The 16844-nt window shown below is 35.2% G+C and overlaps 1 protein-coding gene across 12 annotated transcripts in view; it reads left to right on the top strand.

Moving 5' to 3' along the window:
- The window catches only part of ZMYM4 (zinc finger MYM-type containing 4), a 142956-nt gene that overhangs the window by 79629 nt on the left and 46483 nt on the right, over positions 1–16844 (top strand). For 10 of the 12 annotated variants that reach the window (XR_010411022.1, XM_064589485.1, XM_045898111.3 and 7 more), the window contains 6 exons: positions 1013–1074; positions 1427–1597; positions 8392–8476; positions 8723–8978; positions 14584–14758; positions 14872–15084. Coding sequence is in view for 11 of the 12 variants with exons in the window: in XM_064589485.1 (XP_064445555.1) it covers positions 1013–1074; positions 1427–1597; positions 8392–8476; positions 8723–8978; positions 14584–14758; positions 14872–15084 (962 nt within the window). In the remaining variant the exon portion in view is untranslated. The remainder of the gene's footprint in view (positions 1–1012; positions 1075–1426; positions 1598–8391; positions 8477–8722; positions 8979–14583; positions 14759–14871; positions 15085–16844) is intronic. The other 2 variants (XM_054512990.2, XM_064589486.1) reach the window with 1 other exon arrangement.

Raw genomic sequence — 16844 nt, 5'->3', positions numbered from 1 at the left:
TTTATCTATATTTCCATAGCATTTTGTTTATACTTCATTGTTTGTAGTTCTTACAGTATTATACTTCTGTATTTGTTTTGCCTTACTTACCAGCGTAGGAGTTTATTGAGGACCAGATTGTATCTTATTCATCTTTGTATTCTTGGGGCCTAACCTGGTGCAGTGAAAATAGTAATATTTTAATAAATGTTTAATAGATGTGAAGGAAAGCAAGGTATAATATAGCAAACCTTATATTTTTTCTGACAATGCTGGGAAAATATGGTAGAAAGAACAAATCAGTATTATTAAAAAGAACAGTTAGTTTACATATCTATTATGTACCAGGCTATACAAGGTATACTATATTTTTCAATACATATTATTCAATATATATTTTTGATATCCCTACGTGGGATAAATTATGAGGGTATTTATCCTCAAGGAACATAATATCTAGTAGTAGAAGGGGTAAATCAAGTAGTAGAAGTGTGAGTGACCAGTTGAATAGCATAAGATTTAATTTATAATTAAAGACAATGGTAGAATTTGTCATAGGGCCATACAAGAAGATTTCTTTCAAAGAATTGAAACAGTGTTTTTGGTATTCTTAGAAAAAAGCTGATTTTTAACTCAGTGGCCAGAGAAGGTTTATGGAGGAGAGGTGGATTTTGAACTGAGCAGAATCTGGAAGACCATATAGGGATTAAGGTAGATAAAGGGGCCTTGGAATGGTATAAGCAGAAATGGGGAAGAAAAAACACAAGTAGTTTTCAGAGCATAGTGACTAAAGTAACCACTTTATTTAGGTTTGAGCAAGGAAAGTGTAAGGTGAGGCTAAAAGTAAGGTGGGGCCAGACTTTTATTTGAGTGAAACTATCTTTTGGGTATTTTTTTGGGACCCATTTCACTCTAATAAGCATCTTTATTGGACAAGAGAGGTGATTATCAAATGATAGCTTTTTAGGTCACTCTTTATAAGATTTGTTATTCATATACATGTGTTTGTTTTGTTTTTTTTTTCTTTCAATAGCTAATCAAGTTGAAGAAACATTACATACCCATTTACCACAAACCCCAGAAACAAACTTTAGGGTAAGTTTTCAGTGTGTATGTAGATTGCTGTAACTGTGGCAAGTGTCAAAGTTTTCTTTATGTCATTTTCTAAACTGTAACTATATGTGTTAGGTAGAGCACTGATTTTTTAAAAAAATTTGCTTTATTATTTGGTAAGGACATCTTTGAAGGTGTTCTGAGAAGCCTCAGCTCTTAGTTTCTTTATTGTATTTGATATTTAGACATAGATCACTTTTACTTTTAGGCGTAGGGACTCTAATGAATAGCCATAGAGTTCTTCATTTCCAATGAGCTTATCTTTGGGTGTTGAACCTGAAGAGGAATAATTTTTAAATCTGAATATTTATTAATCCTTTATATTGTGTTTTAGGATTCCAGCTATCCATTTGCCAATAAAGAATCCATTGGTTCGGAACTGGGGAATTCCTTTGCATCAAATATTAGAATTAAAGAAGAACCTTTGGATGATGAGTATGACAAAGCAATGGCACCACAGCAGGGACTACTAGACAAAATTAAAGATGAACCTGACAATGCTCAAGTAAACATTTCACCTTTACTTTCCCCCTTCTTTTTTGTTCCACACATGAATTACTCATTTGAGAGAGGAAGTTCTTGATTAAGAAGTAAAGTAGTTTGTTGACAGTGTGAGAGTAGACTCTTAATGAAGATTGAGGTAATTTGAATTATCTTGTGAGAGTAATGCTAAGGAATCAAGAATTATATGAAACTTTTCCTGAGTAGTGATTTAGGCCTTTAATCCACTTTGTTCTTTAATACCACTGTTCTGTGATTTTTACAATTTCAGTGCAAGACTAGGGAAAGTGAGTCTTTAAGGATTTGAGATTGATACAGCAGACATGGTTGTAGGTTTATAGTTGTTCATGAGTTTATGTTGTGATTGAGTTTATGTAAGGTAGTAATAAGCCTTTGCAGTTATTGCTAATGAAGTACACACTCTGTATGGATTTAAGGATTTTGGGGGGGGAGGAATTAATGGACAGGTTATCTTTGAAAGAGTTAATTGATTGAAGAACCAGTTAATTTGACCAGTGGGTCGAAGGTAGAGGCGGCTTTGATAGGTGAAATGGGATTCCAAATTTTGGATCTGTAATTAATCAGGGTATCAAGTTCTATTTCAAGATTGCTCTGGAGGTAAAAGTTCCAGAGATCCCATAACTGAAGTCCTGAAATCAGTGAAAATATCCATGTAGTTAATGATATTACAGTAGTTGAAATGGAAGAAAAAAGTTCTTTCAGGTGCAGTAATCATTTTGGAGTATGCGAAGGGGACTGAGGGATGAGTGCACAAAGTCAGCAATTATTTGAGGGTGCCTATGTTTTACACAGATGGCATGAATTCAGATGCTGAGAAGTAAAGATAGCATGAATTAGTTATTTCTCTGAAATTATATTTGATCTGGAGAAAGGTTATCTTTCCACATGTTTCTATTGTTTTGGAGGGCTGAGAATGTGAGACTTCTGTAGAAGAGGTTCTTTCATTCAGATGTCTGTGAGCACAGTTTCTCAACCTTGGCACTATTGACATTTGGGGCCAGATAATTCTTTGTTGCGAGGGGCTGTTCTGGGCATTGTAGTATGTTTAGCAGCGTCCTTGGCCTCTACCTACTTGATGCCAATAGGACTTCCACCCCCCAGTGTCTCCAGACATTGCCATATGTCCTATGGGGGGGAGTGGGCAAAACTGCTGTTCAGAACCACTGTTTTATAGTAAGGAGATGGAAGAATAGATACTTTGTATGAATCAGATTGATACTCAGTTAAGCAGGAATTTCTTGGTGCTCAGTGGAAGGTAGCTGTATAGGGTGGTAGTGATGATAAAGCTTTAGGAGCTGGATGGTTATGGGTGTGGTGGCAACACAGAAGATGGCAAAGTAGGAATATGAAAATAGTTAAATACAAGGTAGATTGAAAGCATGCTAAATGTACTGATAACTTAGGAAAAGTTCATGTGGCACTGTATGCTTCAGAAGACCACAAACATATCTGTATACAGGGAAGATTTCCTGTCTCTACATGCCCTAATGTGGACATGGGAAATTCATAAGAAATCATAATACTGGCAGGGATCCAAAGGCATCACTCTTTCTCTGTATGTGAACCAGTGGCACTTTCTTTAGGATGGAAAGGCAGTTATAGCAAAGACAAAATAAATACCTTCAGGGAAGAGGGCATCAGGAAGGATTATTTGTATTACTTTTTTTAAAAAAACATTCAGTGGTTCCAGTGGTTGGGGAATACCAATAGGATGGAATTGTTAGAAACACCTACTTTTTATACACTATTCAGAGTGTACTAATGTGTTACAAAATGCCGAATATGAGGTTTCATCATGATTACAGGAAAGAACTTCTCAAAGGCACCTGATTGATTGGACTCTTCGGAACCAAGCAGGAATGTGTATAGGTCCTGGGCATAAGGTCCAGAGGCATTCTTTACCCTGACACTACAACTGAGGCAGTCCCAGCATGTGAGTGGATAAACCTAGGTTTTCTCTAAGAAATCCTTTCTCTTATTACCACATCAATTCTGTAGGATCAGATCTTTTATAATTCTTCTAGAAATCCCTCCAGGGACCTTCTGTTAAACTATAGATACCTGGTCTTTCTTTTCTTTTACCTCTTTCCTTCATTTTCCTTTCCCCTTCCATTTCCCTCCCCTCTTCCTCTCCCTTCTTCATTGTCCTGTTCTTTTAAGGTATTTCTCTACCATGACCATTGGAAACCTGTATTTTTGCTGTTCAATACTGCCTAATGCTTTATCACTCTTACTCATTTCCCATAGACTGGAAAAGGGAGTTCCAGTGTATTATTTTAATAGTCTCTAAAACAGTACTGTTAACATAACTTTCATAAAATACTGATAGGTTTAACAGTTGTGGTCAGGCTTTACTCTTGACTATCAATCTCCAGTAGTCTTAACTTTTCTCATGATTTAATAAGATCATAGTTTTAGCTCATTGCCCCTTTGTCAAACCTCTTTTGGATTTTCTCTTTGCTTAACTTGTAGTTTTGCTTTCTGCTCACTTCCTAATTCTCCTTTTTACACAATTCATTTTGGTGTCAATTTCGTTACTTTCCATACTTTCTTTACTTTCAAAAGCACCTAAGTGTTGAAATTTGTGCATATATGTTTAAAGACTTCTACCCATTTGTTCTTGATTATTTCTTCAGTTATGATTTTCTGGGTTCACCAGTTGCCATCCTCCTGCCTCTGTTATTGGCCTTATATCATTTGGCCTTCCAGTTTCATTTCTTTATTCAGATCCCCATTGCATGTTACTATATTTTCTGTAATATTTTTACAGGTATAGATGCTTTTATGTGTACTATGTTTTGTCTTTCTTACATAAGATGGCCATAGTAGGTGATATTAACTCCATTTGTAGATGAGGGAACTGAGGTTCATAAAGGTTAAGTTAGTTACCCAAGGCCATGTGGCCAGGAAGGAGCCCCTATGGGGCCATAATCAAGGTCTTTTTATTATCAGTGACAATCTTTATATAAATAAAAGTTGTTTCCTTTTTTAAAATGCCTAGAGAAGATTTTAAAATAGAAACTTTAAAGAGCCAGGGACCTCACTTTTCCTTTTCCCCTTTTCTATAGGTTCTAAAAGTTTGAAATTCAGTGAATACTACATTAAAGCCATGGTTTTTTTTCTCCTTTTTGTTCATAACAAAAGAGCCAATTTTAGTCTCGTTAAAGTAAATGAATTAGGATGGGAAAGTAGTTGTCACAATAATGAGTCATATAGTTTTAGAAAGTGGAGTGCGATAATTAAATGTTGGGGCTTTCTTTAGGTATGTTAGATTAACTTAGCCAAAGGTCTGGGTTCTTCGTTTCTATAATACTGTCTTGGGGTAGTGATACGGGTCTTCCTTTATGGTAAAGGGAAGGTAAAGCTATTGATAAAGGATTTTTGTTTTGTTTTGTTTTGTTTTGTTTTGACACCTGCTTTTCTGCTTCAGAAAGTCTTTGAGTCATCAGAGTTTCACTTCTCAAGTTATTAGTCATTGTTTATAATTAAATGTTTGTAAAGTTAGTCATTATTAGGGGGTTACTGGCAGAAACATGATTCTGCCTTGAAGGCATTCTGGGGTGTATAAGTAGAGTACTTAAGATACATACTTATTTTACTATGTTACAGAAGTAATAGGTACTTAAGGCTTAAGGAAAAATCAGAAGTTTGGAATAATTGTCATAAACAGTGAGAAAAGGAGCTGACTGGAGACCCTTAAAGTATGCCAATGAGTATTGATTTTGGGGGGAGTTTTCTGAGATGAAAAAAAATTTTTTTTACTTGAAGTTTGCTTTAATATATAACGTAGGAATGTCAGGATGAGTCAATAATAGGAAATCTTTTAATACATAACTTCAACTGGTCAGATAAGACTGTATGAATAGATATGTAGATGCAAAAAGACATCTCATGTAATTTACTATGCATTTCTTATAATAGATACTCTTAATCATGGTAAGGAAATATCTGCTTCAGATTAATATCAATCATTAAATTTAAGAGTAAAATGATGGAATCCTGTTAATGATTACTAAACACAAATTACTGGCGTCAGCATTATTTAACTCTTGGATTTTCGACCTAGTACATGTTAAAGAAATTAGAAGAAATAGTGGAAAAGGGGAGACAAAATTATCATCATTTGCTAGTAAGGATCTTTATTAGAGAATTAAGAGAATTCATGAAAGTTCAGTGAAGTAGTTAATTGAATTTTAGTTATATAAAAGAGCAATATTTCTGTAAATCATTGTTTCTCAGATAATATGAAAATATATAGTATTACTTTTGGCAAAGCAACTTTAAAAAGTACTTATGTCAGATAAAAGACAATTTGATAGAATGGAGAGACTTTTTAAATGTAAGGTGTCAGTGATTCCTAAATTAAGATCGAGTTTCGATACAATTCTGATGAAAATATCAGTAGGTTCTGATGTTTTGAAGAATAGGCATGTACACACACAAACATTACACATGTGTTCTAAAAAATAGTTTGATAGTGGCGGACTATTAAATGGTTAAACCTGTCACAATTAGGTTTATTAGGATAGTGTGATATCCTACAATGAGGCTGATAATGGGGCGCCTGGCTGGTTCAGTTGGTAGTGTGTGCGACTCTTGATCTCGGGGTTGTGAGTTTGAGCCCCATGTTGGAGGTAGAGTTTACTTAAAAAAAAAAAATAGGCTGATAATGATACAGAATAGATTGCCACAGAGACATTTTTTAAACAATTTGGTATGTTAACAGTGAATGGAAGGAATTCAGTAATTATTCAGAGAAAGGGAAAAAATGCCCTTTAAACCTCAAAGTAAATAAATCCCAGGTGGATTAAATTAGGGGTTGGCAAATTATCAGCAGCACGCCAAATCCAGCCTGCTTTCTGTGTTTCTGTTTTGTTTTTGTTTTTTTGTACACTGTTCTTGTAAATAAAGTTTTATTGGATCATTGCCACATTCATTCATTTATATATTATCTATGGATGCTTTTGGTCTACCAGGGCAGAGTTGAGTAGTTTGTGGTAGTATGGCCTCCACAATTGAAAATATTTAGTATCTGGCCCTTTTCAGATAAAGTTTGCTGACCTCTGGATTAAAGGACTATATTAAAAACAATGAAACCACTTTCTTAGCATTTTATTGTGGAAGTACAACTTTATGAGAAATCAAAGAAATCACAAAGGTAAAAACTAGATTTTTGGCATAGAAATGGAAACTTCAGTACATAAAAAATTGTAGAAGTAAATATTGAAAAAATGTTGATAACGTGCTACAAAAGTTAATATTGGTACATTATAAGTGGATATTACAAAAAGAATTGCAGATTGAGACAACTGGGGAAAGACTTTTAAATGGCTTTTTACACAAATTGCTAGAATAAATCTAATTAGAAGTTAAAAAAAAAACTGTCATTGTGTATCAGGAACATTGACTGTATACCTTTTTACCTAGTAGTATCACTTCAAGAATTCTTCCTTTAGAACATAGTGCTAAGTATGAGAGTATGAGTATTCACAGAGATGTTCATCATGGTATTTCTGATTATACCAAATGTTGGGAAACAAGTGGACTGACATTGGGTTATGGTTATATATTCTCAGTGTCATGCAGGACCATTAAATTGGAGACTGAGGCCAAAGGAAAAATCAGTAATACCGATCCTGTCGTTTTATATAAGTTTTCTTGTTTTGTTCATCATGGATTGTACATTTAAAAAAATATTGCATTAAAATATTGTCTTGATTACTGAGATTTTTGGTACCTTAATTTTGTGCTTGAGGCAAGTGCCTCACTCACCTCATCCCAGTCTCATCCCTGTGTAATCTGATATGTCTATTAAATAATATATCTATCAATATTTCTCAAACGTGAGTAATGGACCAGATATCTCTTACCACAAAAAAAAAAGGGGTTATGTTGGAGTTGTCTGAGAATTCCAAGAATAAGAGGTCTGCTGGGGTTTTGCAAGTTTCAATGTAATAAACAATGAATGAAAATAAAAGTTAAATCTGCCACTTACAGATTTCACAGTGAAATAATATAATTGTAAAAACAAATAACAGCACTGAAAACTTGTAGTATAACTCAGTTATATGTGGTTATTCATGATGAAAAATATGTTTATATTCGCCAAAAAAGTCATTGAAATAAATACACGGTTTTCAAAAATATTCTCTTAGAATTCTCAGACTCCCTAGAATATATCTGTAGACCTCAGGGATTCTTTGAATCCAGTTTATAAAACACCAATGTAATAATAGGCAAATGTTCAGTTGACTCAGTGATCAAGAAATCATTTTTATTAGAATGATATATTCAGTTTAATTACAACTATGTAGAAGAATAAAGCCTCTGAATACAGGAGGGGAAAAGACTGGAAAGAAATATACCAAAAGAATAACAGTGGTGGTTTTGGTGTGATGGAAACATGAGTAGAATTTTTTCCTTATTTCTACCTGTCTAAACTTTGTATAGTGTGTATTACTTTTATAATAAACAGCAACTTAACATACTGTAATAGTAAGAATTTTCAAAAAGAATTTAAATATCTGGTAGTGCTACAGGCTAATTGGGTAGCTACTTTCATTTTTTACCTCTTAATTTTTCAGCATATGCAAACCTATTATACCCTTATTGCAATTACCGTTTGCTTGCTTTATTTCTTATTAATGGTAATGTAGTATGAACATTTTCTCTGCCTTGTGTAGCCAAAGTAAAATGTATTGAATGTCTGGATTTCTTTAGACACATTGTATTAATTCTTTTCTATAAGTATTTATTTATTTATTTTCTTTTTTAAAGGAGTATAGTCATGGCCAACAGCAAAAAACTCAAGAAGGGGAATTGAAAATTAGTGCTGTCTTTTCAGTCAGTGGCAGTCCTCTTGGTAAGAAACAGAACTGAGTAAATGCATCATGTTTGTTTATTCTGACCAGTAGGATGAGAGGAAGTATCTACTTGTGTTAGTAAACTAGGCAGTTCTCTGCCCATTTAGAATGGCTTTAATTATATATTGCATAATTAGTTTTGGGTTTCAACACTGGTTCTAGAAGAGAAAGAAGGATATATATCCTTAAAATCAGACAAATAGTAAAACATTTTTTCTTTTACCTTTTTTTTTTTTTTTTTTAAGCTCCGCAGTTGACTACTGGCTTTCAGCCTTCACTGGTGTCATCTGGCATGAATAAAATGCTTCCTTCAGTTCCAGCCACAGCTGTCCGAGTTTCCTGTTCTGGTTGTAAAAAAATCCTCCAGAAGGGGCAAACTGCTTATCAGAGGAAAGGGTCTACTCAGCTTTTCTGCTCCACGCTGTGCCTCACTGGATATACAGTTCCACCTGCCCGCCCACCACCGCCTCCCACCAAGAAAACTTGTTCAAGTTGCTCAAAGTATAGCAGAATTCTAAATTATCTTCTTTGTTTGTTTCCTTTTAAAGTACTCTGTTCTTATCTGTGTATTGTTTAATTTTCTACATTTCCATGTTTATTGAGAAGTCCCACAGCATGTTGCTGCTCTCAGGTTTTCCTTTTTTTTAAAGATTTATTTATTTGAGAGAGAGCAAGCGGGAGGGAGGGGAAGAGGGAGAGGAAGAAAGAGAATCTCAAGCGGACTTCCCAATGAACATGGAGCCTGATGTTGAGGGGCTTGCTCTCCCGACCCTGAGATCATGTCTTGAACCAAAATCAAGAGTTGGGTGCTCAACTGACTGATCCACCTAGGCACGCCTCTCAGTTTTTCTGAATACTAGGTGCTCAGCTTATTTTAACTGCAAATAATGTGCCTTTTATATATTAAGAGATGTTTTTGAAACAAGCCTTCCCATCCTTGTTAGTTGAGATGCTTTTATCTTAGAGGTAATAGATACTTAAATCCACAAATATTTAAAGTTAATGTATCTTGTTATCTAATTGGAATTCATTTAAAACTTAACCTTTAAAAGGACTCCAGTGTATATATTTTTATCTTCTCAGTATCTCTGAACTACCTCAGAGGTTCCATTTTAGTGTTGAAAATCGAAAGAATATGACCTTAGACCTTGATAAGGTCTTTCTGATATATTTGAAGAATATGAATTCATTTTGTTTGATTTGATATGGTGATTGTTAGAAACTGCTTAAATAACTCAGAGAAAGATGAATAATGTTCTTGTTCTGAAACACATTGGCCTCTATTATTAAGCTATTCAAACCACAGTTTAATAGTTTAGATATTTGTATTTATAGTTCCTCACATGAATCCTTCCCTTTTCTCTGTCTGGAAAGGGAAGAAGGTGCTCCCTCTTCTGGTTTAGTTGGAAAAAGGCATTTTAGAGACTTGAAAGAAATTTGAATGTGGTTAGAAGTCTTTCTGGTAGTTACGTGGCTTCCTTTTATGTTTCATGTTTGATTTAGTGAAAATAGACTTCTTTATTTATAATGTTTGAATTATAAAACATACTTTTAAAAGTGTGTACTTCATTTCTATATTCTCATATTCATTATCAGATTCTAAGATTAAATCAACTTGAAAATTATGATTTTTATAGGTTTTTTTTGTTTTGCCATGAGATAATTTCATATAATAACTTCCTCTTACGCTTCTTTATTTAATTCTACTTTAGTGATTGGCACTTTCTAAAATTTCAGTTTTATTTCTTCTTTCATAATAATAGTCACAGATATTTTCAGAGATATATCAGTGAATTATAAAATGACCGTAGAAAACTCACAGAAGTTTTAAAATGTGTGCCCTCTTTCTGTCTGTGTTTTTAAAGTCTTGTCCATACATATTATTCTTTTCATCTAAATTTATTAAATCCCTTTGGTTTGCCTAGCGTTATCTGGAGATAGGTCATTTTCACCTATGTGTCATGTCTTATCCATCTTGATCATACGTAGTTCAGTTATCCTTTAAGATTACATTTGTCTTTTGTTATGTTTGGTCTTATCCATAAATCTTCCATGTTTTCAGCCTGTCATTCCTTGATTCTTAACTCTTCTACCTCTTCATTCATTCACTTACTCTACTTAACTGTTCTACCTCTTCATTCATTCACTTATCTATTATCCTTTTTTCACCCCTGTTCTTTTCCATTTGCCTCTTACTGTTCTCTATCAGGTATTCCTTACCTGCATGTCTCCTCTGCCTTTTCTCTCCCATTTTCTTTCTTTTCTCCCCTTCTCATTTTATAAGGTCTCTTTTCTGTTGCTGCTCAGCCCTCAACCCCTGATCAGTCTTGATTTTCCTTGCATTGTTTTACTTCCTGAACTACTCTTTCATCTCCTTTTTACCACTTTACCTTTCCTTCCCTTGTTTTCCTTTTTTTTTTTCCGTTCAACATGGGCTTGAACTCACGACCTTGAGATAGAGACCTGAGCTGAGATCAAAAATTGGATGCTTAGGGACGCCTGGATTGCTCAGTCTGTTAAGCGACTGCCTTCAGCTCAGGTTGTGATCCCCAGGGTCTTGGAATTTAGTCCCGCATCGGGCTCCTTGCTCAGCAGGGAGCCTGCTTCTCCCTCTGTCTGCTGCTCCCTCTGCCTGTGCTCTCTGACAAATAAATAAATAAAATCTTTTTTTTTTTTAATTTAAAGATTTTATTTATTTATTTGACAGAGACAGAGATAGCGAGAGCAGTAACACAAGCAGGGGGAGTGGGAGAGAGAGAAACAGGCTTCCTGCCAGGCAGGGAGCCTGATGTGGGGCTCGATCCCAGGACCCTGGGATGATGACCTGAGCCGAAGGCAGACGCTTAACGACTGAGCCACCCAGGCGCCCTAAATAAATAAAATCTTAAAAAAAAAATAATCGGACGCTTAACTGACTGAGCCACCCAGGCCCCCCTGTTTTCCTCTTATTTGCATAGTCATTACAGCAGTTTGGGATAGTCTGGTTTATCTGACTATAAAATTGTTCAATTGGATCGATCGTACCTTAAATATAAGGAAATTAGATTCAAAAAAGTTAAAAGATTTCCTCAGTGTCACATAGCTGGTTAATTTTGCTAACACCCCGCCCCCTGGCCCCCATATAGTCCATATAATCAAACAGGTTTGATTTGTAAGTTAATCCCTTGAAGGATCCCAAGAAGGATTTCAATTTAATTTGAATGGGTGGAGGTAGAAAAGATTTCCTTCCTGATAGCCACTATGTTTATAGACCAGTAGAAATATAGCGGCAGCACTTAGGTTACAAGAAACTCAATAGCTATTTGAAGTAAGTTTTATTTTTCTTAATCTTTTATTAACCATATCTCTTAACATCTTGAATTTAACCTAAACTCTAAGTATATTTTGGCTAATTATCATTTAATTTTCAGGTTAGTTCAGTTATAAGGACCTAACACTGTTTTTAAAAATCTTTTTCAAATCCTCCGTAAAAGAGGTAATTTGGAGGATAAATTTTTAAATACTATTAGAAAGATCAGATTACTTGATATAATGATACTCAAAGAAGTAACTATTTCAGGATTGTCTGTATCATTTCTGAAGTTTTACTATTTGGAATCAGATATAATGTACAATAAGATGTAACGTAGTTGGATGCTAGGCATACTGAGGGGAGTGAGACATATACCTACTTTTATTCTTCCTTGCCTTGATCCATGCTGCACCCCAACCCTTATCTCCTTAACCTTCTAGGAAGCTCCTATTTAAGATACAGCTAAAATGTCACCTATTGGGTAGCCTTTCATGTCACATAGTGTCTGAAATAATTGTTTCTTCATTTCTGTTTCTATTGTACGTTATGCTTTTTCATAATGATTTCACTTTTATATATTAAGGATGCTTCTGTTATGGTATTTTATATGTCATTTGTCTTTTTGTCCCAATATACTATGAGCTCCTGGAGTGCGTGCTTGTACCATATTGTGACACAGGGTATAGCTAGTGCCTGGCTCAATATAAGTGCTCAATAGATACTTCTATAAATGAAATATATTAAAACCTAGGGACACCTGGGTGGCTCAGTTGGTTAAAGCATCTGCCTTCAGCTCAGGTCATGATCCCAGGGTCCTGGGATCAAGCCTCATGTCGGGGTCCCTGCTAAATGGGGAGCCTGCTTCTCCCTCTCCCTCTGCCCTTCCCCCTGCTCATGTTTTTTCTCTTTTTCTCTCTCTCTGTCAAATAAATAAAATCTTTTTAAAAAAACCCTAATTAAAAAATAACTGGGGCGCCTGGGTGGCTGAGTTGGTTAAGCGTCTGCCTTCGGCTCAGGTCATGATCGCAGGGTCCTGGGATCGAGTTGCGCATCGGGCTCCCTGCTCAGCAGAAAGTTTTGCTTCTCCCTCTGCCTGCTGCTTCCCCTGCTTGTGCTCTCTCTTTCTCTCTGTTATACAAATAAATAAAATCTTTAAAAAATAAAAATAAAAATAATTGTGAAGGCAAAAACAAATGCAGAACGTAGAAGAGCCTAGAGCTACTAAGTATAGAAGATGATGTATGGAGTTATGTATTATAGCATATGAGGTGTTTCTTGTGATGATTATTATGTTTACTATTATCTTTTATTGAAGCAGAGATATTTGTAATCTTTTCTAAAAAGTACTCTATTAGTGTAATCTGTTTAAGATGCAAGAATGAGTATAATGGTTTATATACTATTATGTGGTGTGTACTCATGAGAGGGAGGCAACATTTAGAAAATTTCCATAAAGGCATTTTTTTCCCATTGGCTTTTTTTTTTTTTTTTTTAAGAGAGACAGTGAGTGTGAGCATGAGCCAGGGAGGGGCAGAGGGAGAGGGAGAGGGAGAATCTCAAGCAGGCTCCATGCTCAGCCCAGAGCTCAACTTGGGGCTTGATTTCATGACCCTGAGATCATGACCTGAGCCGAAATCAAGAGTTGGTCGCTTAACCAGGAGCCCCTTCCATTGGCTTTTGAAATGGTTTACACTTAAACAATTAATAAACTGCTATATGGGAACACTGGTTTGGGGGTAGGATAAGGTGTAGAGTGGTAGGGGGCCTTAGAAGTGTTTTAATCTTCATTGTCTTTGCTACTCATGCTTGCAAATTAAATTATTTAAAAAAAGAAGTACTCGATTTTATATAACTATGCTAGAGTATACACTGTGTGGCTTGAAATGTATTTTTACATTTATTTATTAACGGTTTTATTTTTAAGTAATTTCTACACCCAGCATGGGGCTCTCTCTCACAGTCCTAAGGTTAATAGTCTCATGCTCCACCAACTGAGCCAGCCAGGTGCCCCTGTATTTTTACTTTTAAAAGATGGTGTTTTTAAATTTTTTCAAGTGTAATATATTTTTAAAGAATATTTTGAAAATATGGAAGAGCCTAAAGAAGAAAATTAACGTCTCTTATCATCCTACCTATTAGAGATAATGAATAAAACTGCTTGATGTATATCCTTTTAGTCTTGAAACACAGTATACTGATTCTCTCAACAGTTCTGTGAAGTAAGCCGTGTCTTAGTTCTGTTTATAGAACAGAACTTAAGGATCAGAGCAATTTATCCGTTTACCCAGGAAAACCCATGTGTTCTTATCAGTGCCCTTTCCATACATATATATAATTGTCTCTGTTTTATTTATTTATTTTTTAAAAAAGATTTTATTTATTTATTTGACAGAGAGAGACACAGCGAGAGAGGGAACACAAGCAGGGGGAGTGGGAGAGGGAGAAGCAGGCTTCCCGCGGAGCAGGGAGCCCGATGTGGGGCTCGATCCCAGGACCCTGGGATCACGACCTGAGCCAAGGCAGACGCTTAACCAACTGAGCCACCCAGGCGCCCCTTGTCTCTGTTTTATTTATTTATTTTAAAGATTAGAGAGAGAGAGCACGAGCGGGGAGGAGTGGGAGAAGCAGACTCCCCGCTGAGCTGGGAGCCCGATATAGGGCTCGATCCCAGAACCCTGGGACCATGACCTGAGCTGAAGGCAGACACCTAACCGACTGAGCCACCCAGGCGCCCCTGTTTTATTTATTTTTACTGACAAAAAGGAAAAATACAAATGATACTGTGGCTTATTTTATTTTTGTTATCATTTTTAGAGATATTTTAAATCCAAAGGATGTGATCAGTGCCCAGTTTGAAAATAGCACCACTAGTAAAGATTTCTGCAGTCAGTCATGTCTGTCAACGTACGAACTGAAAAGGAAACCTGTTGTCACCATAAATACGAACAGCATTTCAACCAAATGCAGCATGTGTCAGAAGAATGCTGTTGTAAGTCATCTTACTTTTGGGCGGGAGGTCCAGGGAGATCTAATGTTTGTGCTTAAAAGAACAGCTTTTAATGGTCTCTGCTTGTTGTTGGTGTGTTGTTTTTTAATTCCTAGATTCGACATGAAGTTAATTACCAGAATGTGGTACATAAACTTTGCAGTGATGCCTGCTTCTCGAAGTTTCGCTCTGCCAACAACCTCACCATGAACTGTTGTGAGAACTGTGGGGGCTACTGTTACAGTGGCTCTGGGCAGTGCCACATGCTTCAGATCGAGGGCCAGTCTAAGAAGTTTTGTAGCTCAGCGTGTGTCACAGCATATAAGCAGGTACATGACTGTATTTAACCCCAGTATCTTTGTTCCTTTCAGGAGGATCTACTTGTTTTGGTAGAACTTACTTATGAAAATATTGTCATAAAAATACTAAGAAGTTATTTTTTTTTAAGATTTCATTTATTTGTCAGAGGGAGAGAGAGAGATAAGATGTTATTATTAGCTTAATATTTTTACATATAAATAGTACTTGTCAAATGAATGTGTATTAAAAACCCACTTGTAGAGTTTTATAAGTAGCGTATTTTTTTCTTCATGCATTTGAAATACATGCTTTTAGGGCATGGCATTTATATTTCAAATATGATTCATGTTTTTTAACAATATTTTGAAAATGCACAAAGAAGAAAAATAATGCCATCTCCCAGAGATACCCAGTCTCATCTTTTTGGTGAATAGTTTTCTTTGAAATATATTTTTGGTTTGCATATAAATGTATACTGTTTTATTTGATAAGGTAAGGTCACAAGTTACATATATATTCTTGCCATGAAATCCATATAGTTGAAATTGCAATTCAGGCAATAAAAATCTTACAATTAATTGTTTTTAAGAGGTTTTTCCTTTTCTTCATGAAATAGGAAAAATAAATGTAGGTTATATGTTATTTTGTGAATTGATGAGGTTTATAGAAGATGAATCACTTGAATGCTGTATGGCAAATGTCTGTTAGGCAGTTTCATTTTTACTATATTTGTATTTTGTTAGTAAATTTTGATCACAAATTAGATTTTAAAATTCATAAGTCCAAAGGAATATTTTTAATTTTAATTTTACAGTGCCTTCCTGTTTCACAGGAAGGCACTGTAATGTTTCACATACATTAGCTGATCATTCTTTTCCTTAAATTAGTGAATCTTTATACAGTCTAACAAGATTCATGAATGTGATGTCATTTGAGAAATTTAACATATTCTTTTTTTTAAATTTTTAAATTTTTAAATTTTTTAAATATTTTTAAAGATTTTATTTATTTATTTACTTGAGAGAGAGAGAGAGAGAAACAGCATGAGAGGGGATAGGGTCAGAGGGAGAAGCAGGCTCTCCGCCGAGCCGGGAGCCCAATGTGGGACTTGATCCCAGGACTCTGGGATCAGGACCTGAGCCGAAGGCAGTCGCTTAACCAACTGAGCCACCCAGGCGCCCCTTTTAACGTATTCTTAATACTTTGCAGTGATTTTGGAATTTTCAATATTATACATTGTTTCCATTTATTTCTTGTTATTATGAAGCACATTAAAGGGGCTTAGCTTTACTATTTATTCCTTCCTCTAGAAACACCTTGGTTTTACCCTCACAGGGAGAAAAAAAGACAGTATCTTCATGAGCTTATCCTTGTCCAAAAGACTTTTCTTGATATTGTTCAAGTACTAAAAGTTACTTGGATTCAGTCCATTGAAAGATGGTTCATATTCCGCAAGAGAAGGAGAAATAGGTTGAATCATCTTAATTTTAAATTATTTATTGTTTTTAATTTAGCCAATATCTATAAATTTTTCAAATATTAATATGTACTATAGTGTAGAGAAAGAACGTGAATTTAGAAGTAAAGCAGATCTTGGTTTGATTCCTTTACTTTCTATTCAAATAGAATTTTACCTGGGGAAAGCTGTTAAACTCCCTGGGTCCATTTTCTTATCTGTGAATGGATATTATACTACTACTGTTACTGAGATGTTAGGATTATGTGAAGTAAGAATGAGAAAGCACCTACTATAGAAACTGGCATATTGAAGATGGTCATATCTGCTGCT

This window comes from Mirounga angustirostris, unplaced genomic scaffold (assembly GCF_029215605.1).
Source record: "Mirounga angustirostris isolate CCGP_5_RB_7025 unplaced genomic scaffold, mMirAng1.0.hap1 SCAF_4, whole genome shotgun sequence".
Classification (NCBI taxonomy): Eukaryota; Metazoa; Chordata; class Mammalia; order Carnivora; family Phocidae; genus Mirounga; species Mirounga angustirostris.
The sequence above is the reverse complement of the archived record's forward strand: the minus strand, read 5'-3'. Positions and strand labels throughout refer to the sequence as shown.